At 38.0% G+C, this 23,774-nt stretch overlaps 1 protein-coding gene across 2 annotated transcripts in view; it reads right to left on the minus strand.

Annotated features, from left to right (window-relative positions):
• Positions 1-23,774, minus strand: part of ARMC2 (armadillo repeat containing 2) — a 40,551-nt gene that overhangs the window by 8,924 nt on the left and 7,853 nt on the right. For both annotated transcript variants that reach the window (XM_014058220.2, XM_014058219.2), the window contains exons 5-13: positions 22,802-22,973; positions 21,629-21,827; positions 18,401-18,477; positions 13,821-13,913; positions 12,297-12,472; positions 7,263-7,365; positions 4,475-4,695; positions 2,888-3,033; positions 414-513 (exon numbers count right to left, since the gene is read on the minus strand). In XM_014058220.2, coding sequence (XP_013913695.2) covers positions 414-513; positions 2,888-3,033; positions 4,475-4,695; positions 7,263-7,365; positions 12,297-12,472; positions 13,821-13,913; positions 18,401-18,477; positions 21,629-21,827; positions 22,802-22,973 — 1,287 coding nt within the window. The remainder of the gene's footprint in view (positions 1-413; positions 514-2,887; positions 3,034-4,474; positions 4,696-7,262; positions 7,366-12,296; positions 12,473-13,820; positions 13,914-18,400; positions 18,478-21,628; positions 21,828-22,801; positions 22,974-23,774) is intronic.

A 23,774-nucleotide genomic window follows, 5' to 3' on the forward strand; every position in this document is an offset into this window, starting at 1 on the left:
CAAAGGTTGTTGCATCCCAAGGCCATGCGATCACTATCTGTGACTTTTCCAACTGGCTTTCAGCAAGCAAAGTCAATGGAGGAAACTAGATTCACATAATAACCAGGCGATTCATTTAACAACTGCAGTGATCGCTTAACAACCATGACAAAAGAGGTCATAAAATCAAGTGGAGCTCACTTAATAACCATCTTGTTTAGCAACAGAAATTCTGGTCCTAATTGTGATGATAAGTAAAGGACTGTATTGTACCAGGAACCTATTTCTAAGTGCTTAAATGGCTAAAGGCATTCATTTCTATCTGGAAAATACACATGGAATTTGTCTCTAAAAATGGACTAACATACATACAACACCACAGGCACATTAAAGGATTAAAATACATAAAAAAACCAGGAGATTAAAAAACTGACCTGCTTTGTTGGATATTTGTTTAGCAGGGCTAAAAATAAGGCATAACATCTGGAGCAATCTGCCAAAGCTGTACAGCAGTCATTGAAGGATGAAAGTTTGCTGCATGTTTGAAACAATAATATAGATGAATTTTTCTTTTATGATTTCCAACTTAAATCTAAGTATTTTGTTTTGGTTTTAAACATTATTCATAGTACAAAATGAAAAGGCCAGCATTCTCTATTTTTGTACAGCTCAATAGAAGTAACAATTAAAGAAACAAGTGGCTATGACTTTGATGACTAAAAACCCCCAATTCTATCACAAGGAATAATGACAATCAAAAGCTTCCTGTATTTTAGGTCTATAAGACACATTCCCCCCCACCAAAAAAAAAGTGGGTGGAAATGTCTGCGTCTTATAGAGTGAATGCTGCTGAAGCCCCGCCCACCCACCGGCCCCCACCCTTCTGCCTCCCTGCTATTTGCCTCCTTACAGCAAACAGCAAACAGCCTGGTCAGCTTCAGCACAGCCCGATTTAGCATGAGCAGCTGATTGGTAGTTAGATCGGCCTCCTGGAATACCTCCAATCAACTGTTTCAAGCTGTGGGGATTGCCACCGGCCATCACCATCTTCACCACCCATTGCTGCCATTGCCTATCGCTGCCTTCACACATCCAGGTGGGATCCCCGCCACCTGGAATGGCCCGAAAATAGGCCGCGCCGAGGCCGAAAATGGAGCACACAGAGACTGAAAATGGGCGTGCGGAGGCAGTGATAGGCAGCAGCGATCCCCACAGACTAGAACAGCTGATAGGTGGTATTATGGGAGGCCAATTCAACCACCAATCAGCTGCTTGTGCTAAATCAGGCTGTGCTGAAGCTGACCAGGGCTGTTTGCTGTTTGCTGCAATGAGGCAAATTGCTGGGAGGCAGAGGCAGGATTTTTTTTTCTTGTTTTCCTTCCCAAAAGCTAGGTGCATTTTATGGTCCGGAGTGTCTTATAGTGCAAAAAATACGGTAATTTACGTTGCTAGTAGAAGATAACCCCAAATCCCGCTACTGTTTCTTTGAGTACCATTATGATTTCTTGCAGACAACACAAACATCTTCAAGCACTTCAACAAGAAAGACAAAGCGGCAGCAGCCAAGGATGATGCAGCAGCAAAAAACATGAGGAAGTACCAATAAAGGAGAGTGTTTGTAGCTCAGGGTTGAGATCCTTGGTGCTCTCTGAGCTTGGTTGTTTTCTTGCAGACGTTTCATTACCCAAACTAAGTAACATCATCAGTGCACCCAGGATGTTACCTAGTTTTGGATAATGAAATGTCTGCAAGAAAACCACCAAACTCAGAGAGTACCAAGGGAGTCCCACATACAGGAAGTGGCTGCGGTAAAGCAAAGTGGTATATTTTTTATGAGAAGGAATAAAAGAAGTAACAACAGCAGTGACGGCGAAACAAAGTCCTGAGGCCCTCAGCTGATGGCAAGAAGACCTTGACCTGTTTTACTGGACCATTTAATTATGGATTACTGAACAGAAAAAAAAAATCAACGTATTATTGTATTCAGTCTTAAATGCTGCCTGCTGCCAATGGCCACTTCTACAGGAGACAGATTTCCTCTTTAATATAGTGGCATTCTTTTTCTGAAGAAATCACACAAGGGATGGAATATAAGAAGTTTTGTGTATTACCCAAACAATGCCCCTAATTCACTCCTATGGGGATGTTTTTGATGACCTTTGCCTTATAGCATGGGTGAGTTAAGTTAGTAACCTGAGGCCATATCTATTGGTTGCTTGCACATACATATATATATCCATTCAAATACACCTTCACATAGACAGACACAGTAGTATTCAGTATAAGATCTTTTAGGGAGTAGGCAGAACTTAATCCCTTCCCAATAAAACAACTCAAAATTAGTACTGCACCATATTTAACAGTGAAAAGCGACAATATTTAAAAGGGACAATGGAAGAGGTCTTATGCTCTTCATGCCTAATGATTTTGAGGCCAATTTCTGTTTTGCAGTCATTTTAAAAATCCACAATCTTGAACATGGTTGCTATAAAGGAGGAGGAAGCAATAACGTTTCTTCCTCCCCTCTTATAGCAATCCTAAAGCAGGTTACAGCATTAGAAGCAAAGAATAATAATCCTTTCCCACCACATTATCTGCTGGCTGGGTGAGGGACAGAAATACTAACACTCTTAACAGAAACCACAAGTCAAAAAAGATAATGTACTCAAGGGCGTCCAGCAGACTGGGTGGCCTACTTCTGTTTGGATTGCAGAAGATTTGTGTTTTCTTATTCAAAAAAGCGAGCCGAGACAATCGTTCAGGAATTAACCGCTATACTGATACAAAGTATTTCAACAGAAATATAAACAGTATCTCCATGGAAGCAACCACTTCAATAGATAATGACATGGTTGCTTGAAGAAGCAAAAAGATCTACATTGTATTTAAAAATAAACAGTGGGGTTACCTGAATATTCTGGCCACATTGGTACATACATCTTTGTCACTCATACGTTTCTCCAATGTGAGGCAGAGTTCTGGAATAGCTCCATACTCAAGGAATTTGCACCTTGACTGAAGTAAGTCTACCAAGTTTCGTAAAGTGGCAGTGAGCTAAAGAAAATACATTTAAATATGAATTAAACAAACATGGTAAACATAATTTTATTAGGAAATGTAACTAAATTTTGCACAGCCTTCCTCTGATGGCAGTAGTGTGAAGCTCTGTGGAAAATTTAAAATAAATGTTTAAACTTCAAAATATGAAACAATGATACAGGCTTTATTGCTAAAAACATACCTACTTATAACTTTATTCATCGTTCGGAGCTGCTGCTTCTATTTTATTTATCAAATTTATAGGATTGTCCATCTTACAATACAAGGGACTCTCAGTGGAGTAGAAGAAATTTAAAAAAAATAGTTTACAAATAACAGCAATTATTATTATTGATAACATTAACAATTATAAAACACAGCTAAAACAAATCATGGGTGAAGAGATTATAATGAGAGGGCCATCTTACTAGCTTACCAGTTCTCAGCTGGCAACAAGCAGTTCTTGAGAGGCCTTTAGAGAGTCAGAAGTGATTGTGTCAGTGGAGGGGATATTCCACAATGCAGGTGCCATAGCCAAGAAGGCCACATAATATCCCATCAAATGTAGCTCCCTAAATGACAGATTCCAAACTATGCCATCTATCTTTGACTTATTTTTAACTCTCACTTCACAACTGAACAGAGACCCACTAGGCTTGTATCTCTCTACTTCAATGAGTCTTAATTTTAACTGTTTGTTCCAAGAAAGGAATGTTATACTGACACAATACCATGAGCTACTGTGGTTGTTGTACTCTTATCAGAAAGAAGTAACCACGCTGCCTTAATCTTAGACAAGAGGCGCTATATAAATATTTTATATATAAAGTAAAATGAAATAGATAAATACAAGACCCAGATTCAGTAAGTACACAGTTAGAGCTTCTGCACATGGCAGGAGGACACAACAGGATAGGAATGCCTTATTCACTATTCCTTTGGTATGTACAGTAGTAAGAATTTTCCAATAATTCTAGTAACAATTTATCAGTTTCCAATAATGGACATTATAGATGAGGGATGTCAAACTGGCGGCCTGTGGGCCAGATGCGTCATGCACAGGCAACGGCCACCTCAGCTAGCGAAGGGATAAAACATTGTGAAATGTCACACAATGGCAACATGACACAGCAAGTTTGATACCCGTGTTATAGACCATTCTAGAACTATTAAGTTAAAGCGCCTGCTGCACCTTAGATTGCTTTAGATAATTCAGAAAAACTCACCAAGGTAACCCAAAGTTAGAACTGGAATAATATAGACTAGACTGAATACTTGGAAAATATCTCAGAACAAAAGTAGCAACAAACACTTCCACAATAGTGTTAAGAAAAAAATACTTGAACAGTCCACCAAGAGTCAAACCCTGGCAAGGGAACACCATTAGAAAGTTTGAAACTTTTTAGTTCAATACACTAAAATAAGTGAATAATTGAAATAAAAATGTAATTCTGACCTGGACCAAGAGATGTCCTGAACTGGAAAATCGAATACCATCTTCATTAATTTCATTAATCATTCTCATTACTTGCAGCAGGATTTCAATAGCTCCCTTATTGACCATTTCATTAATGAGACTCGCATTGCCAGAAATAAATTTTATAGCACCAGTGCAATAAAGAAAAGCTTCAGTGTTTGTTTGCAAATCTTCAGTTTTCAGAATCTCAAGCAGAGAGTCTATAAAAAAATTTAGCATGATGAGATTCTTCCTCTCCAGTGCAATTCTCTCCCCTCCCCGCTCGGCAGAATGAGGTTTAGTTCATTCCAGGCCTTTTTTTTTCCAAAGGAGCTGTCAAATAAGGTAATAACTTTTTAACTAAGCTGCCCCAGAGTCACCATGAGTGAAATGGGCAGCCGTATTCATTTTTCAAATTAATTAATTCCTAAACTATTGATTATTGTACACAAAATTACAGTAAAATTTGTGATATAGTAAGCAATATAAAATGGATCAAATAAATAAATAATTTTGTGTCATTATTTATTTAAAGTACTTTGAATGAAGGCATTCAATGGGACTGTAAAGACAGTTGCTCAAGATTAATTTACTAGCTACCACTGCAATAATTCAGATGAGGGATAAGGAAGAGAAATAGCTTAGGAAATCTGTTGAAGAGAAGGAACTTGCAACAGTGGAGTTTACGTTTATACAAGCTATTTTTGGCTGCTTTTTTTCCATTGTAACTATGTGAGCATATCCCAAATCCAAGGCCTAGATTAAACGTTCTCCTGAGTCCAGGAAAGTTTTTGATGAGGGCAAAGCAATGGAAATTTCCCTTTTGCAAATATAGCCCTTAGTGATTGCAAGAGGGTCCATTTTTAAAAAGAAAATCAGCACAGAATTTGATTTGCTTAAATGGAAGTTGCATATAATGAAAAGTCTTCGTCACAATAATAAAAATAATTACAGACTAATTATTTCTGATTATTAGTAGGTACTAATCATGTGTCTTATGTCAGCTAAAAAGTATCTTGTCTTCCTGATAGTAATACCCAGCTATGCAGAGATTTTACTTTTTGATTCAACTGCCTTACTTTAATTTAAAAACAAAGAGAAAAAAATTAAAGGCACATTAAACAGAAATAAAAACACAAACACATATAGAGAGAGAATGAGAGAGGAAGACCAACTCAGATTATAAGTTACAAACTTTGACCATGTGGAGTAATATTGACCACTCTTTCGATTGCTAACACTTATCTTCAATCTAGCATTTGAAATCAGATGTAGCAAAATCTTTTTAGCAAACATCTTTTTAGCTACTGACCACACACACAAATAAATTCAGAGTTCTTTATATTTCAATGCATTCCAAATTGTCAGTATATAATTAATAGCACAATAATGTATTTATATTATATTATATTTCTCTTTCCAGCATCATATGAATCGTATGATTATTAAACTAAATTATAGAACAAGTTTTAAACATGTTTCATTTCATAATTTTACACAGGTAGTCCTCAGTCTACAACAGTTCATTTAGTGATCATTCAAAGTTACAATGGCACTGAAAAAAGGGATTTATAACCGTACACTATGACCTTTGTAGCATCATGTGATAAAAATTCAGGTACTTAGCAACTGACTCATATTTATGATGGTTGCTGTGTCCCAAGGTCATGTGATCCCCCTTTTGCAATCATCTGACAAGCAAAGTCAATGGAGACTCCAGATTCACTTAACAACTGTGTTACTATCTTATCAACTGTGGTGATTCACTTAACAACTGTGGCAAGAAAGGTCGTAAAATGGGGCAAACTCACTTAACAAATGTCTCACTTAACAACAGAAATATTGGGCCAAATTGTGGACATGTCAAAAACCACCTGTACTTCCAACATATAGATATTGATACCCAATGCTTGCTAACATTCTTTAGATTACCCTATAAACACAAAAGTATTTCCTTGAATTAATCACCTATTAAGATGACAGGATACAAATCAACATTCTTTTTTACATTCTAGCCCATTCTTTGGTGGATGAAAATATTTCAATACTTCATTACCAAGTTGCCTAAAAGTTCTAAATTTTCAATTATAACAACAGTTTAGGAATTTCAAAAGATAAACATAATTAGCAATTTTATGAAAGTGAAATGCATGTTGCAATACATGCCACAGTCTGATTAACTAAAAGGTCATTAATGCTAAGTCTGATTAACAATAATCAGATCCAAAATGTTACCATTTTCTTGCCCCAAAATTCCAGATGAAAGAATTGTGTGCAATGTTTAAACAAAGTATTAATGTATCATGTAAATTAGGATTATAATTTAAGTTCCCTCCCATTCACCATTTAAATGCCTTACATCCTTTGATGCAGAAAAAATGTAATTTAGCTAAATCAGGTGGGGAGAAGTCAAACAATATCTTTCTAATTGCTTTTGAAATATGTTACTTAGATTCCACGATGAAACAGAGATCAAAGAATAAGCCTGGTGATTACTTTTCATTTCTCTCTATATATTTTTCTTGGATTCCAGTTGCAATTTTTATATCTAGTTCCTACCCAGTAATAATATTTCTATTTCTGATTAGCTAGTATTATTTTCATTAGCTTCAAAAACATTTAGAATAGGAAAAATTAGAATCAGAAAAAAATTAACACCAAAACGCAGGTTGAAATCATATTTATACTGAAATATCTGGCAGTTTCATATTCCCCCACAGCAAATATATTATATTTTCCACATTATAAAAGGCATTTTACTCAATCACAGAATAGCATATTTACCTACCCAATATTTGGTCGTTCTCAATAAGGGAATCATTTTTTTCACTTCTGCTGATTTTAAATACTAATTTGCAAACATTAAGCAGATTCTTCCCACTCACTTTCAGCTATAAGGAAAAATGGAAAAGAAAATATATCTTAAATAACTATACCTTATGTTTTAGCTGTTCTTTTAACAGCAGATATGCCACACAGCTCATATTATAGGTGGTCCTTGACTTGCAACTATTCATTTCGTGTCCATTTAAAGTTACAACTGCACTGGAAAAAGTGACTTGGTACCATTTTTCACACTTACCATTTCAGCATCCCCATGGTTCTGTGATCAAAATTTGGATGCTTGGCAACTGCTTCCTATTTCTGTTGTGTCCCATATCATGTGATCACCTTTTGTGACCTTTTCACAAACAAAGTCAATGGGGAAGCCAAGTTCACTTAACAACTATGTTACTAACTTGATAACTGCAGTAATTCATTTAACAACTCTGGTAAGAAAGGTTGTAAAATGGGGCAAAATTCATTTAACTATGGTCTTGCTTAGCAACAGAAATGTTGGGCTCAATTGTGGTCACAAGTCAAGGACTACCTATATGTACATGCTGCACTTAACTGAAACTAGAAACATTTGCAGCCTTATCACAGCTTTCAAACATATTCCAAAACAAGTGCTCAGATAAGAGCTCCTATATCAAATGATCAACATATGACAGCCATTTATCTAATCCAAGACTAATGGAGACGGAAAAAAATCTACAAGAAAGAAAGTGGAAAACAAATTTCAATACAATCTTAAGACAGGTATTCCATTTATACACCAGGTCCAGCATTCAATACTACATCATATAAAACAGGGCTTCCTGTTATATCCAATGTACTTGAATGTGATATAAAACTATCTGCAAAATGCTGGTTGGAATTGGAATTGGAATTGATTTTATTTGTAGGCCGCCCTTTTCCCTGGGGGGACTCAGGGCGGCTCACAGAAACCAGGGAGAGGGGAATACAATACAATACAATACTACGACAACAACACATAATAAAATAATACGCAACATGCATACAACATTCGGGCGGGGTAGTGGTCCTTATCCCCAGGCCTGACGGGCGAGCCAGTTCTTCAAGGCTGCGCGGAAGGCCTGGACGGTGGAGAGGGTACGAATCTCTACGGGGAGCTCGTTCCAAAGGGTCGGGGCCGCTACTGAGAAGGCCCTCCTCCTTGTGGTTGCCAGCCGACATTGGCTGGCCGATGGGATGCGGAGGAGGCCTAACCTATGAGATCTTATAGGCCGTAGGGAGGTAATTGGCAGAAGGCGGTCTCTCAAGTATCCAGATCCACTGCCATGTAGGGCTTTATGGGTGGTCAATAGCGCCTTGAAGCGCATCCGGAGATCAACAGGTAGCCAGCGCAGCTCGCGGAGGATAGGTGTAATGCGGGTGAATCGGGGTGCACCCGCAATCACTCGCGCGGCTGCGTTCTGTACTAGCTGAAGTCGCCGGATGCTCTTCAAGGGCAGCCCCATGTAGAGCACATTGCAGTATTCCAGCCTAGAAATCACGAGGGCCCGAGTGACTGTTGTGAGGGCCTCCCGGTTCAGGTAGGGTCGCAACTGGCGCACCAGGCGTACCTGGGCGAATGCCCCCCTGGTCACAGCCGCTATATGATGGTCGAATGACAGCTGTGAATCCAGGAGGACTCCCAAGTTGCGAACCCTCTCTGAGGGGTGTAAAATTTGACCCCCCAGCCTGAGTGTTGGATTGATGGCCGAATTTTTGGGAGGAAAACACAACAGCCACTCGGTCTTTTCTGGGTTGAGCACAAGCTTGTTAATCCTCATCCAGTCCATGACGGCTTCGAGCCCCCGGTCCATTACGTCAACCGCTTCATTGATTTGGCACGGGGCGGACAGATACAATTGAGTATCGTCCGCATATTGATGGTATCTAATCCCGTGCCTACGGATGATCTCTCCCAGCGGTTTCATGTAAATGTTAAATAGTAGGGGGGATAAGACCGAACCCTGCGGCACCCCATATTTCAGGGGCCTTGGGGACGATCTCTGCCCTCCCACTAACACCGACTGCGACCTGTCCGAGAGGTAGGAGGAGAACCACCGTAACACGGTGCCTCCCACTCCCACCTCCCGCAGTCTTCGCAGAAGGATACCATGGTCGATGGTATCGAAAGCCGCTGAGAGGTCAAGGAGGACCAGGATGGAGGGATGTCCTTCATCTCTGGCTCTCCAGAGATCATCCATCAATGCGACCAAGGCGGTTTCAGTGCTGTAACCGGGTCTGAAGCCTGACTGGAAGGGGTCTAGATAGTCTGCTTCCTCCAAGGACCGTTGGAGCTGGAAGGCCACCACCTTCTCGACAACCTTCCCCAGAAAGGGGAGGTTGGAGACCGGGCGGTAGTTATTAAGGACAGCTGGATCTAGGGATGGCTTCTTCAGGAGGGGTCTCACCACCGCCGCCTTCAGTGCGGCGGGGAAGTTCCCCTCCCGAAGGGAGGCGGTTACAACCGCCTGGATCCAGCCTCGTGTCACCTCACTGCAGTTAGAAACCAGCCATGAGGGACACGGATCCAAAGCACAGGTGGAGGAACTCACAGCTCTCATGGCCTTGTCCACATCCCCGGGGGTAACCTCCTGAAACTCAACCCAGAGCTGTTGTACTTGGTCCCCCTGAGTCTCGGCTGGAACTGCAGGTGTGGAGTCCAAGTCCGCCCGAAACCGAGCAATTTTGTCCGCTAAGAATTGGGCATATTCCTCAGCTCTGCCCTGCAAGGGTTCCCCCGCCTCCCTTTTGTTCAACAGGGAGCGGGTTATCCTAAACAGGGCGGCTGGGCGGGACTCAGCGGACGCAACCAGGGAGGCTATATGTGATCTTTTGGCTGCCCTAAGTGCCCTAGTATATTCCCTGGTGCAGGTGGTTACCATTGCTCGGTTCGCTGCGGACTTATCGGACCTCCAACGGTGCTCCAGGCATCTCCTCCGGCGCTTCATCTCCCGGAGCTCCTCGGTAAACCAAGGTGGTCTCCGGGATCCGCCGCCTCGGAGGGGCCGCAGTGGCGCAATCCGGTCGAGGGCCTCTGACGCTGCCGAGTGCCACGCAGCAGCCAGAGTCTCTGCCGGGCTGTGGGTGAAAGTATCAGGAATAACCCCAAGCTCTATCTGGAACCTTACTGGTTCCATAAGACGCCTGGGGCGGAACCACCTGGTCGGTTCCTCCTCCCTACAGTGGGGGTTTGGCCTCCGGAAGTCGAGCCTCAGTAGGCAATGGTCTGACCACGACAGGGGTATGATGTCACTCCCCCTCAGACCAAGATCACACATCCACTGCTCCGAGAGAAATACAAGGTCAAGCATGTGTCCCGCCGAATGGGTTGGGCCTCGGATTACTTGAGTCAAGCCCATGGCTGTCATGGAAGCCATGAACTCCTGCGCCCCATCAGAGTTTTCACCGAGCGTCGGCAGATTAAAGTCCCCCAGGACCATCAACCTAGGGAACTCAACTGCCAGCTCGGCTACTGACTCGAGGAGCGAGGGGAGGGCTGCTGCAACGCTGTTGGGAGGCAGGTACGTTAGCAGCAGACCCACTTGACCCTTGAGGTCCAACTTTAGCAGCAAAGACTCACACCCAACAATCTCCGGAGCAGGGACCCTACGAGGAACTAACGACTCCCGGATAACAACGGCCACACCCCCACCCCTTCCCTGGGCTCTCGGCTGATGCAGCACCTGGAATCCTTCTGGGCACAGTTCTACAAGGGGGACTCCTCCCTCTGGGCCCAGCCAGGTCTCAGTAATACATGCCAGGTCTGCCCTCTCGTCTAAAATTAAGTCCCGGACGAGAGGTGCTTTATGTACAACAGACCTGGCATTTAGCGACAACAGCCTGAGACCAGGGTCCTGATTACTTACACCATCTGGTCTTGGAGTGGGACTCCTAGGGCCGGAAGGAGGGATCTCTGTGATGTAGCGAACCCTCCTTCCCCGGTAATGGCCTGCCCTAGAGTCCCCGCCGTAATCTAATCTAATGGTTAATCTAATGACATTAAATCAGTTCCCATGTTATATGCATTTGGGTAATTCTAACTGAAATAATCCTGCTTTAGACACTACATTACAGGAAGAAAAATGTAATCATTGTTATCCACACAGATAATTGCATACCCACGCACATATAGAGAATCCTAATTTCCTTGATGAATACATTTTCTCATCACTTGAATCCAGCATACCATTCTGAATGTGTGAATGGAAAAGTTGTTGAAAGTAGAAAATTGTTAAAAACTTTGCAACAAGTTCTTAAAAGTATGGCATAGCTACTAGGTGATGATTAGAAGGTCCTGACAAATGTCTCAGTTACAACTATGACAAACATATTTTCAAATAAATTAAATAGTATATCACAAATTACACAAGCATGATATGATAGTAACAATTGCCAGCACTTTGTAAAAATGTTGTATAAATTTTTGAATGGTTTAGGAGAGATATCATACACTATAATAATGAATATTTGTTTTCCTCTGGAGTTTCTTCTGCTATCTATCCCTTTGATATTCAACCAATCAAGAATGAAGTCAGGGAATGTAGTTTATGATTTATTCTAGGACTCCAGTAAATATATTCAAACGAAGGCATTTGTTGTTATGCCTTGAAAGCAAAAACTCTCACAAAGTGTAGCTCTTTTTGGCATACAGTTTAGTTCAAAAAAATCGACTAGAATGAGCACATAGTATTTTTGTCTACTATTGTGTGCTATCACTTGGGTTGAAATTCTATATTTATTTACTTGGAAGTAAACTAAATTCTAAGTAGACAAAGGAATAACTGCACTGTTAATCTCCTGGATTTTAAGTAAACAAAAGAAAATTAAGTGTAATTTTGAACACTGCAAAATTGAGTTTTGCAATCTCTTGTGAAAAATTGATTTAGTAGTTAACGTTTAGTCATATTTCACAGGATATAACTACCACATTCATACAAGTATCCTATAATCACATTCTGTAACAGGTATGACATATTTAACTTACACCCAGAATGATTTTTGCTAATTTCAAGCCAAGAGGATCTGAAGTAACATCAACTAATTTATATAACATCTTCAACAGTAAATTTCGTCTCTTGAATCGCTTGCCAAGCATATTTCCTTCTTCCAGTGTTTGATAAAGAATAGTGCAGGCATCGCAAAGTCTTTCTACATTGTTTTCTATTTGATTTGAAAAAAAGCAGAAAGTAAATTAGCGATCAAGTATTTTAAAGAGGGAGAAAGTAACTTTTTTTAACAAATACCACAAAACCTGCACTATCAACAAACACAGCTATTTAAATTTTTTATGGACACAACTGGAGAAGTTCAGTACTCCTTCTGAAAATGATCCTGGAATAAAAACTAAATAAATAGCTTTTGGTCGGTATCATTCTAATATATGTTTATGTGACTATCCCTACCTTTCCTAGAAAGAGTATGCATTTGTCTTCAACTAGATACCAAACTAGGATCACGTGTAATCTGCTAGCATCCTTTCCATAGGCAATACAGTTCTCCCAGAGATATGGGATCAAAAATATGGGGCTTCTTTGCGCTGATGTTAAGATGAGGGAACTGAAGGAGTCAAATAAATATATTATACTTGGTAGATAGTAATAGCACTTAAGCTTATATACCTCTTCACAGTGCTTTACAGCCCTCTCTAAGCGGTTTAGAGTCACCATATTGTCCCCAACAATTTTGGATCCTCATTTTTACCCAATTCAGAAGGATGGAAGGATGAGTCAACCTTGAGCCTGGTGTGATTTGAACAGCCAAATTACAGGCAGCCGGCAGAAGTAGCCTGCAGTACAGCACTCTAAACACTGTGCCACCCTGGCTCAATTTCTTAAGGCATTCATTTCACCTCTTAAAATTCCTAAAACCATTTCCAAAACAGGTCATGGCTCTACTTATTTTTGAAACATGGCCTCAAATATGCCAAAGTGCGGGGCGGAGGGGAATAGGCAGGACAAATGTTGCAGAACCTCTGCGGTTGTTCGTAAGGGTGAACAACTCCTCTGATGCTACAACATTTGTAGTTTTGGGATGTGTTTGTAAACACTATGAAATGCTTATTGCGTAACTTCAAACGTTCACTAAGGAAACACTCATAACCTGGGGGTTACCTGTATTTAGTAATGGTTTGTATTTGTTACAATTAGAAAAAAAATACCCACAAATATGGTCTCATTTTGGTCTTTTAATTCCTAATATGGGGTTTGTCATTCAAAACATCTAAAATGTAACAGGTAGCCTACTTCTAGTACATATCATTAATATTTAAAGCCGCTTTGAATACTTATCATATGCATTGCTAACTGACTTTTAAACCTTGCAAATACATCTTTATATCTCCATCCCACTTTGCCCCCAGTCTAAAGTAAGAGCAGGAATATAGGCTATCTTGCTAGCAATGGGACTGTTTAAAATTGGTAATAGGAAAAAATATTATTAGAATAAAATTAAGCCTTGAAAAGTCTAGTTTATGAAACCCAAACAAATTTTATGGAACAATAATATTTACCAATCTCTAATATATGTAAAATTGGTAAAACTTTTATTTTCCAATAGCTTTCTTCTTCTTCTTCTTCCATTTCATTTGCTTCCAAATTATTTTCTGAAACATATATTATTGAAGAGATATATTAACAATTATTTTCAAATAGTCACACAACAAAACTTATGGCAAAACATTTAATAAGACTTTAATTTGTTTTCTAACAATCAAGTAAAACAAATATTTCAAAATATTTTTTTTAGTTATCTAACTTCAACAATCTCGATAATAAAAAAAAGAAAAACAGGAAACTTAAGCAATGGCAGACAAGTTCAGAAGTTCCTTCTCTAGGTGGTTTATTGGTATAACCACAGCTTTGTATGCTGGTCACAAAAATGACACTGGTCTACATTTATTGGCTGCTGTTTTTAGCATGTAAAATCCAAAAGCCTTAGCAACACTGAGCTTCAGATAACTGAATGTTAGTTTTCTTAAAAATCTACCCTCTATACAGAAGAGAATCATTACAATTCTATTTAGTACTAACTTGCTAGTTTTTCACTTGAATAAATTAACATTTTATTTTGGTTCACAGAAAATCACAAAAAGCTGAGCCACTGCAAAGTGCCTGTAAACACACAATAGATCAATCCGGAGAGTTTAGCCTTGCCAAACGTGATCTGGGCTGTCATGTCAAAAAACGAATCTCTATTTTCTTTCGTATAATCAAATTACATGTATATGTGCACATACACAAACACACAAATGGCACCCATTTTTATTTCTAAAATTATGTGCTATAAATTTATATGGCTCAGTATGGCTTAAAATCTCTTCCATTCCTTCTTCCCAAGTTGATAAGAAATATAGCAGATGTTTTTAGAGTTAGAAGACAGTCCAAATTTGATAATATAATGAGATCATATCAGGTACAGATGGGAAAAGTTTACTAAAAATCAGTGAATACTAACTAGTGAGGAACAAAAAAGGGAAGGTAGCAAAATGCTCATGGAAATGCTGTGGGTTTCTCATAATCCCCAAGTAATTTATTTATATATATAAATTATATATACATATACATATACATACACATACACACACACACATATACATGCAGGTTTTGGTATATTCAGGTCTTTTCCCATGTAAGATTGAGAGTATCTTGGTCAAACTCTCAACCGTGAACAGGGAAAGACCTGAATACACCAAAACCTACATACCTGTACCCGTGAAAATCTACGAAAATATATCTATATATGTATTTGTGTGTGTGTGCGTGTGTGTGTGTGTGTGTGTATACATACATACTCATATATATATACACATACACATATATACACACACACACATATGTATATGTGTGTGTGTGTGTGTGCGCGCGCGTAGGTTTCCGCATAACTCTGGAACACCTTAAGCAATTTCAACCAAACTTGGTATACAGATGACTTACTGTCTGGAAAAAAAATACTGTGTACTGTGGAAGTAAGACACCCCTGGGGGGATGGGGTGTTCTGTTAAGATATAGCCTGTTTTGCCTTAAAATGGCTTCTATCGTACTGCCCTAAAATGGATACTATTGTACGGTGGAGTTGCCATGGTAACAGCTTCACGATACTCCACAAGGGGGTTTCCTCTGGTAAGGGGGAAAATCCAACATTAGAAATTATTTTTGGTCTGGACATTTTCCCCTTATAAATAAATACACATGCAATGCTGTGTTATCGGCTAGTTTACGAATAAAAGTACATGTGTGGGGGGGGGGGAGACATTCTTAGGTAATAAAGTTCAGTGAAAAACAAAAGAATGAAATTAATAATAAAACACAACCCATCTGATAAATTTAATTGTGGCTAATAAAACTACAGGATCATGATGGTGTAATGCAAATTTCTTCAAACCCCAGGGTTCCACAAAAGACTAAAGGCAAATAAAAAAAGAGAGTCCATAGCAATTTTTCTGTGATATAACAGTAAGGACCAGCTATATGAAAAAGCCCCCCTTTTTTGTGCTCAAACTGTCATCATTCTGTGTCTGTTCGAGAGATAGGCAGGAAGAATTCTGGGAAATCCTTTTTTAACTAACAGGTTGTATGAAGAACTCTGGACAAATGATTTCAATTTTGGAGCAGAACTAGGGAGACTATGGTTCAAGTCTACTTCCGCCATAGAAACACACTGGATGACTTCAAGCCATTGGCTTTTCTCACCCCAAAACATCCCCTAACCTAAGGACAAAAATTGACATATATGAATATACAAGCTCCTGATGGAATAACAGGAACTTGGAAAGCAACGGAATAAGTTGCTTGCTCTAAACTGTTTATTGCTTCAAATTTGAACCATAGGTTTTAATTGGGATTAGAAATGCATCAGTAGTCAGCACTTATAGCTTAATTTTCTACATCTGACCATCTCATCTGACCAACTGACTGAAATTTATGAAATGTAAAAGCACGGTGTATAGCAGTCTTTGTGCATTTAATAATTTTCTCCTTAAGTCATATTAACATTCTAATTGGTGGTGGCAATTCCTAGAAGGGACATGTAAGCCATACTCAAAGATTTCCTTGACTATACTAGCATTGGGATCCCAGATTCTATATAGCTGTATCTGGAGCCAGATTAAGTCTCATTTTAGACCCCTTTTCCACCTTAAAATCTCCAGACACTAGGTATGATAATTAATGATACTTTATATATCCAAATTTCTGGATGACTAATCTCAAGAGTTTCAGATAAGTGTTGACAAACATGAGGGATACAATGGAACTTCATGATATTATATTGTTTAATGTTGTGGAATGGAATACAAGTCCCCAAAATCACTGATATAATTTCTCAACTAAGGACTACAGTTTCTAAGTCCTCCACAGATAAACCACTGGGTGACACTGCATTCCTGCTCTATAATTCTCATCATATTACAATGTAACAAATATCGATTATATTCTGTGATAACTTTAAAACAAGATTATTCATTCTAATCAATATAATCTAACACTGCTAGATTAATTCCAATGCTTTGCCCAATAATTATGCAATTAATTCATAAATTAAATCATCTTTTTAATTAAACACTTTGTGGCTGTCTCCAAGTTTCAAACACCTCATTGTCTTTCATCCCATGTCTGCCAATTTCACAGGGCAAATAAAAGTCTAAGGATCAACCTTCCAATAATTTGTACATGACTTACCATCATATATTATTTTTTGTTTACCTTGGACTCTTACAAAACAAGGATATCTAAACCAGAAGAAATATGAACATTATATAAAAAATATCCAGCTTTTAGCTTCATGAAAAAACTTCGCTTGAAAAAGTATGATCAAAGAACAAAGTCTTATATATGTTAGTCTTTATTACATATGCAGCACTCATCCAGCATTTTCAACTGTCCAAATTCTCAAGGAACCAACATCGTTTTATGACTGGGGAAAATGTTTGGGATGTTTATTTATTAAATTGTTATCCCACCTTTATTATTATAAGTAATTCATAGCTGCAAACATACCTAATACTCCTTTCTCCTCCTATTGCTCCCACAACAAAACTTACAGTCTCTCTTTTCTAGGCCAGCACCTTAACCACTACATTAAATTGGCTGGCCACACTAAATTCAAACTGGACGTTAAAGCACTAGCAGTTTGATTTTTGTGAACTAAAAATAAATAAGATTTTTAAAACTTAACTAGGAAAGTATACATTGAAAGGTAAAAATCCTTATTAATGTAAGATATTCACAAAAGCAATGTTAACCAGTATGCTTAGCTATCGTAGCTGAGTGTAAATATTGAACATAGTATATAATTGTTTTCCTGAGCTGAAAAATATGCTAAAGAAATCAAGAGACTATGTCTAGGAAAAAGCAATGGCATTTTTATAAAAGATCATGAAAACTATGTATATTTTTATGCCAATACATAGAATAATTAAAGCAATAGTCACTTAGAAACTGAAAAAAAGAATGAAAAAAGGTAGACCTCTGAATCAAAGATACGAAGAATAGCCCCAGACGACAAGAAAAACTCAACCAATCCATGCTGTAAAAAAGACTGACAGACTGAGGCAATAATTACTAAGTAGAAACTCAATTTTGGGCATGTAATGATAGCCGAGGATGAAAAGAGGATGAAACTAGATAAAATTACCAGTACTAAATTGGTAAAGTTGAGAGATGTAGAAGATAGGAAGGCAAAGTAGATAGATGAAATCAGAGATAACCCTGAATGTCCATAGAATAACTGTGGATCATCACCAGGAACACATCAAGATGGAAGGTAATGGTCCATAGAATCTCCAGGAGTCAGGCTTAACTCAAGACAGTCAATACAAATGAGCTTGAGCAAGCCAAAGATCAGGAGAAGAAAGAAATTAACATTTAGTTTTATTTTATCAAATGATTTGACAACATAATTCCTGCTTTGTATGTTATGATAAACCAGCACTTGTGAACAATTAGGTTAAGTCAAATTTTATTTTATTTTTTCCTTTTGGACACATGGGAAGACTACTTAAGATTGAAACTTTGCTCTGGCTTGCCAAAGCTCATTCACTTATTATTACATTACAATGAAAAAATACATATGGGCTAAGTATGTAACATGTACCTGATTTAGTTGCCGATTTAGTCATTTCAGTATAGTCTGGATATGATAAAGGAGACTCTTGTTTATTAAACTGGTCACTAAAAGGAGGGGGAAATTAGCAGTAATTTTTTAAAATGCCAAAAAGCCATCAAAATTATGAATACATATATATATTTACTCTGACCTTTCACCCACTAAACTGGGAATGCATTTTAATAAGTAGAGAACCCCTTTTTAACACTGATGATCTTGCCACAAACTATGCTACTAGATCTCTCTGCATCCCAAACAATTTGGATTTCCTCAGGAACCAAAATTATACACACTCTTTCTCTCTTCCTCTCTCTCATATGACAATTGCTAAACAAATTGAGCAGGGATATTCATCAATATCTTTTATTCCATTTATACAAATTATTTATCATAACTTTTAATCAACCGCTGTGACCAAGTACTTCAAGTAAATTCATAACTTTCTGACAGGTTAAGGCAGGAATGTCAAACTTGTGGCCTGGGGCCAGATGCGTCAGACACTGGCCACGCCCACCCCCAGTTTAGCAAAGGGGGGAGTTGCAATGTCACGTGATGATGACGTGATGACACGAGCTTGACACCCCTGGATTAAGGAGTTCACCCTTCTCTTGCAAACAAAAGAAATCTCCTGTAATCTAATTTGGTCAGAGGATAGCAACACTCATTACAGCTAACTGCAACTCACAATTAGATGATCAGTGCTCCCAAGAGGTTTGTTTTTAGCACACTCTACCAAGAGTTGATACAGCACTGAGAATGAGTGGGCGGTCAAACCACCTGTTTCTCAAGCTAAATTGTCTCACCACAACCAGTTTGGGAATCAGCTGGGAAGGAGCAGAAGTCTGTTTGCTCTCCCCCTGGATAAGCTGAGGAAAGGAAATTGAGCATTTATTTATATCCTCTGGTCAAAGTCTTGAAAGCAATACCCAATCCTATATGCTACATGTATTTATTTTTAATTAACAGAGAATATAAATGGGTTAAAAGACAAAATATTTTACCTCCTCTTAGATTTCTGCCTGTTTCCTCATATCAGAAATGAAACTGCTGCTTCTTTTCATAAATGATTTAATATTAAATGTATTGGTCTCATTTATTTACGTAATATATTTAACATGATTTCATACAGTGTTTTAAATTTAATATATCCATGTTGCAGTAAAAGAATCATACCACAAGAGGTCATCATTACTGAACATAAAAACTGATGAGCTTGTGAGCCTGAGCAGCTACAATCGTGTAACACAAAATGTAAGCCACAAGATAGGGAACAAAGCATGGAAACCTTACATTCCATAAACACTAGTTGATCAGCAGTCGATATAAATGCAACATTTAGGTATTGACATTAGCTTTAAAAAGTTTTAAACTTTGTTCCTTTGTTTTTTCACAAACAGGACATTTTCCAGTTTCACTTTGTAATGTGTAGAAAAGCGAAAAACCTACATGGAGTTCTAATACTTGTCAGTCTTAAGCAAAAGATTTTCATTAACAAGGCACCTGATTTATCTTAGGAAAGATTGGGAATAAGGATAATTCATATTTATTATAGAAAAATCTTAATTTTAATTTTTTTTATTTCTAAATCGATTTAAAACCATACATTAGGAGCTGTGTTACTATTTCATGGGAACTGTTTAAATAAGCAACTTTTATCGCCTACATACCTATGAAGTTATAAAATAGAGTCAGTTGAGACATTTAAAATTAGAGATGTATCATTTAACCCAGCCTACCTATGAGTGTAAATTCTCTATTTAAAAGGAAATGCACCTAAGATTTCATAGTTTACTGGTACAATTAATATTGTCAGTAAATTACGCTTAAGCAATTGTGGCATTTAAGCAAGTAGCTTTGAGTAAGGAAAAGTGAAAATACATGGTCAGAGCTTAGTTAGATTAGGTATAGGTAATTGCAACAAACTGACATAATAATTCTAAAATGTAAAATACAAAAATAAATATATGAACAAATGAGTACATTTAACTATTAACAATCTGCAGGGGGTTTACTCTTAGCAATTATAAAGAAGAGTATATACCACTCCTCTTGCAACCTAATATTCACTTGGGTACAAAAACTAATTCTCAGTTCAGTTTCTATATACAATGAATAAAAACAAATTTTGGAACACTGGAATTTTTTTTTACACATTATGGCATTCAAATTATTTTAAAGCATATGATGAAATGATATAGATCAAATTCAGGCCTCAATCCTATGCATTCACTCAGAAAGAACAAAGATCTGATTGGTCCTAAAAACAACACTGTAAACTGTATACCCTGAAGTAACCACAGTGTACTGGGGAGCAAGGGGGGAGCAGCTATTGCCAGCTTCAGTTAGTATATCAACTAGTTTGTCCTTTCCTGAACACAAACAGCTACTAATGATGTGCTTCTTTTGATAATTTTGAACTTCAAAGGCTATAACCTGTTCTAAATGGGGTTACTTTTGTAACTGAGGCAGAAGCTAAAGCTGCAGCTACAATGGAGCAATTGGGTATTTATATATAACAGTTCTGCTGAAATAACTACCCTGGCTTGTAAAGCCAGATTTAAAGTTTTGCTTTTGACATGTAAGAACCTAACCAACTTGGGACTAGATATTTTGATGGCTCAACCGTACTGATCCAGACATTAATTGACAGACTCTAAAAGTGACTTCTAGTTGTTTGTTTATATTCCCAACCTGTTCATAAATATGCCTTCCCTTGATCTTGGCCTCTTCCATATGGAGAAAGTTTTCTTCCTGTTTGTTTGTTTGTTTTTCTTGTATGGTGTTTTTTTTTACAGTACTATTCTTAATGTATTTCTTATTTTATATTTTGAAAGTAACTTAGGGACATTTTTGTATAGGATGCTGGATATAAAATCTTATCTATTTATATTTATAATAGATATAAATATATAAATTTATATTTCTAGGCCACCCAACTTCTACAACTCTGGCCAACACCGAAAAGCAGTAAAATTTGAAATAAAACTCTAAGTACATGTTACCCAGGAGAAGCAGTAGCTAACTCTCCCCCCTTCCCCCCCAGAGATACAAATAGATAACACCCCAATCCTGCTTTACTCTAACCTAAGGTCTATGGAAATATGTTTTTAATGCATTTAAGCTGGTAAGTTGGGAGTCATGCAAATCTCTGGGAGAATGCTGTTCCAGGACAATATGTGTGGAGAAAATGGTACAGTTAAAAAAAAAGATACTGACCTTTGCCTGCTGAATTGTGCTGGAAATGGTATGTTTCTCACTTGTGGAAAAAAATCTTCTCCTACTGTCTTATTATGCTGGTCTATATAAACTACTGGAAGACAGGCATCCCTGATGCTGAACTGGACCGGCAGCTTTTGTGAAAAACCTTCATGATCACTCCTTGGAATAAAATGCTCTTCAAAATACAGCCTCTTACCTGTATTAAACAAAACTTGCAATATTCTCACTAGGTAAAATATGCAGAAAGATACCTTTTAAGATTGAAAAACAACATCTGTTCAGAAATAACAGTTGCTCATGTATTTGCTGTTTCACCTAACCGCAACTGAACAACTACTGGTAGTCCTCAACCTGACAAATGTAATGGAGTCTGCCCATCATACTCATAAATCATGAATGTCAAAAATGTCATGTGACTGAGCCAATTTTAAGACCTTTTGGTGGTGGTCCATTAGATGTATGCTGCCATTGTTCAGTGAACCAATGGGTTGGTTTTGCCAAAACAATGAAGTAAATCCTGGTTTTCAGCAAAACTACATTGTAAAAACCATAGTCACATGACCACGGGATGCTGCAAATGACTGTAAATGTGGGCAGAGAAGCCAACATGGGGTAATTTGATGGGGGGGGGGGGGAAGAGTTGCAATCAGAACTTTGAAACTGGGTTGTTAAATACAGGAAAGTCTGTCATAACTTTGAACAGTTGTTCACTCCAGGACTACCTGTATAATGTACCTTTGTAAAGAATAGAGGTGATTGGTTTTTCCTTGCATCAAATATTTTTCTAAAGGTATATATATGTATAAAGTGTTGGTAAAAAAGTTTCAACAAAATGTCAACTGTTTAAAACCTCCTGAAGAGGCTTGTCTTTAACCCTTTCTAGCAAGGTCACTCACTAGACTGAAAGCATAATGGACTGATGGCTAATTTAAAGCTCAAACTAATATATGGAGATTATAATATCATACATACATCATTACCTGGGAGTGAATCTCACTAAATTGAGCAGTACTTACTTCTAAGGTGGAAATATGTGTAGGGTTGCATTGATTAAATCGGCAATAGGTTTACTGATGGAAGAGTGAAATCTAGATTCATATTCAAAGGCTACCTTCATTATTTTAAAAAGGGATTTGTGTTAAAGAGAAAGTTATGGATTAGTATTCTTACAGTCATTGGGAAGAAATAGTTTATCTGGAAGTAGATTTCCACAGGAAACATTTTTAAACAACCTTGCACGAGCATTGCTGACTTTTCTGATCTCCTCTGAATCCACTGGTGATACAGGTGGGGAAACACAATAGTCTTCATAATTAGAGGCTGATGACAATAATTTTGGCTTCTGTTACAAAACAAAATTTAATGTAGCATATGAATAATTCAACCACAAAAGTGTAAATTCCTAATTGCTTAGAAGATATTCTCACAAAGGTTTACACTGGACATGACAAAATTTGAACCAAAACTAAAAAGGATTGTATTGAGTAAATTTTGTAAAAATGCATAGGCATTAATCATGTTATTAATTCCCAACAGGCAGAGCTATTTCTCTGGTTTTAAGGGTTTTTTTTACAATCATTTCTCTTTTTCATATTATTTACATGATATATATGATATTTATTGGGTAAAATTTGACAAAATGTGCCAATGTACACAGAATGCACTTTTTTAAGACTGCAAATAATATGAGAAATGCTTGTAAAACAATCTCAAAATGAGAAAAATAGCAATTAATTTTCAGCAGAAGGTGGGATTATAGTTAAGTACTCTATAACAAAGTCTTCTATTGATTGCATCCTCCAAAAATGCAAGAACCAATACCGTATTTTCACACTATGACACACTTCCCCCCCCCAAAAAAGTGGGTGGAAATGTCTGTGCATCTTATAGGGTAAATATTGTGGCGAAGGGAAGAGGGTTGGTGCGGCAGCGCCGTTTGCCACCACCTGTCACTGCCACTGCGCCTGTCACCGCTGCTGTTCACCACCGCCAAGGAACACTGGAGCCTTCGCTGCCAAGCAGCTGATCAGCCACCCGGAATACCGCCTATCAGCTGTTCTAGATGGTAATCGCTGCCTTCACCATCACTGCTAATCACTGCTGCCGAATGGCACCAGTGGCGATCAGCGATGGCGATCCCCGC

The sequence above is a fragment of the Thamnophis sirtalis genome, unplaced genomic scaffold, assembly GCF_051295495.1.
Source record: "Thamnophis sirtalis isolate CommonGarterSnake01/CBP01778 unplaced genomic scaffold, rThaSir2_p1.2 scaffold_6, whole genome shotgun sequence".
NCBI lineage: Eukaryota > Metazoa > Chordata > Lepidosauria > Squamata > Natricidae > Thamnophis > Thamnophis sirtalis.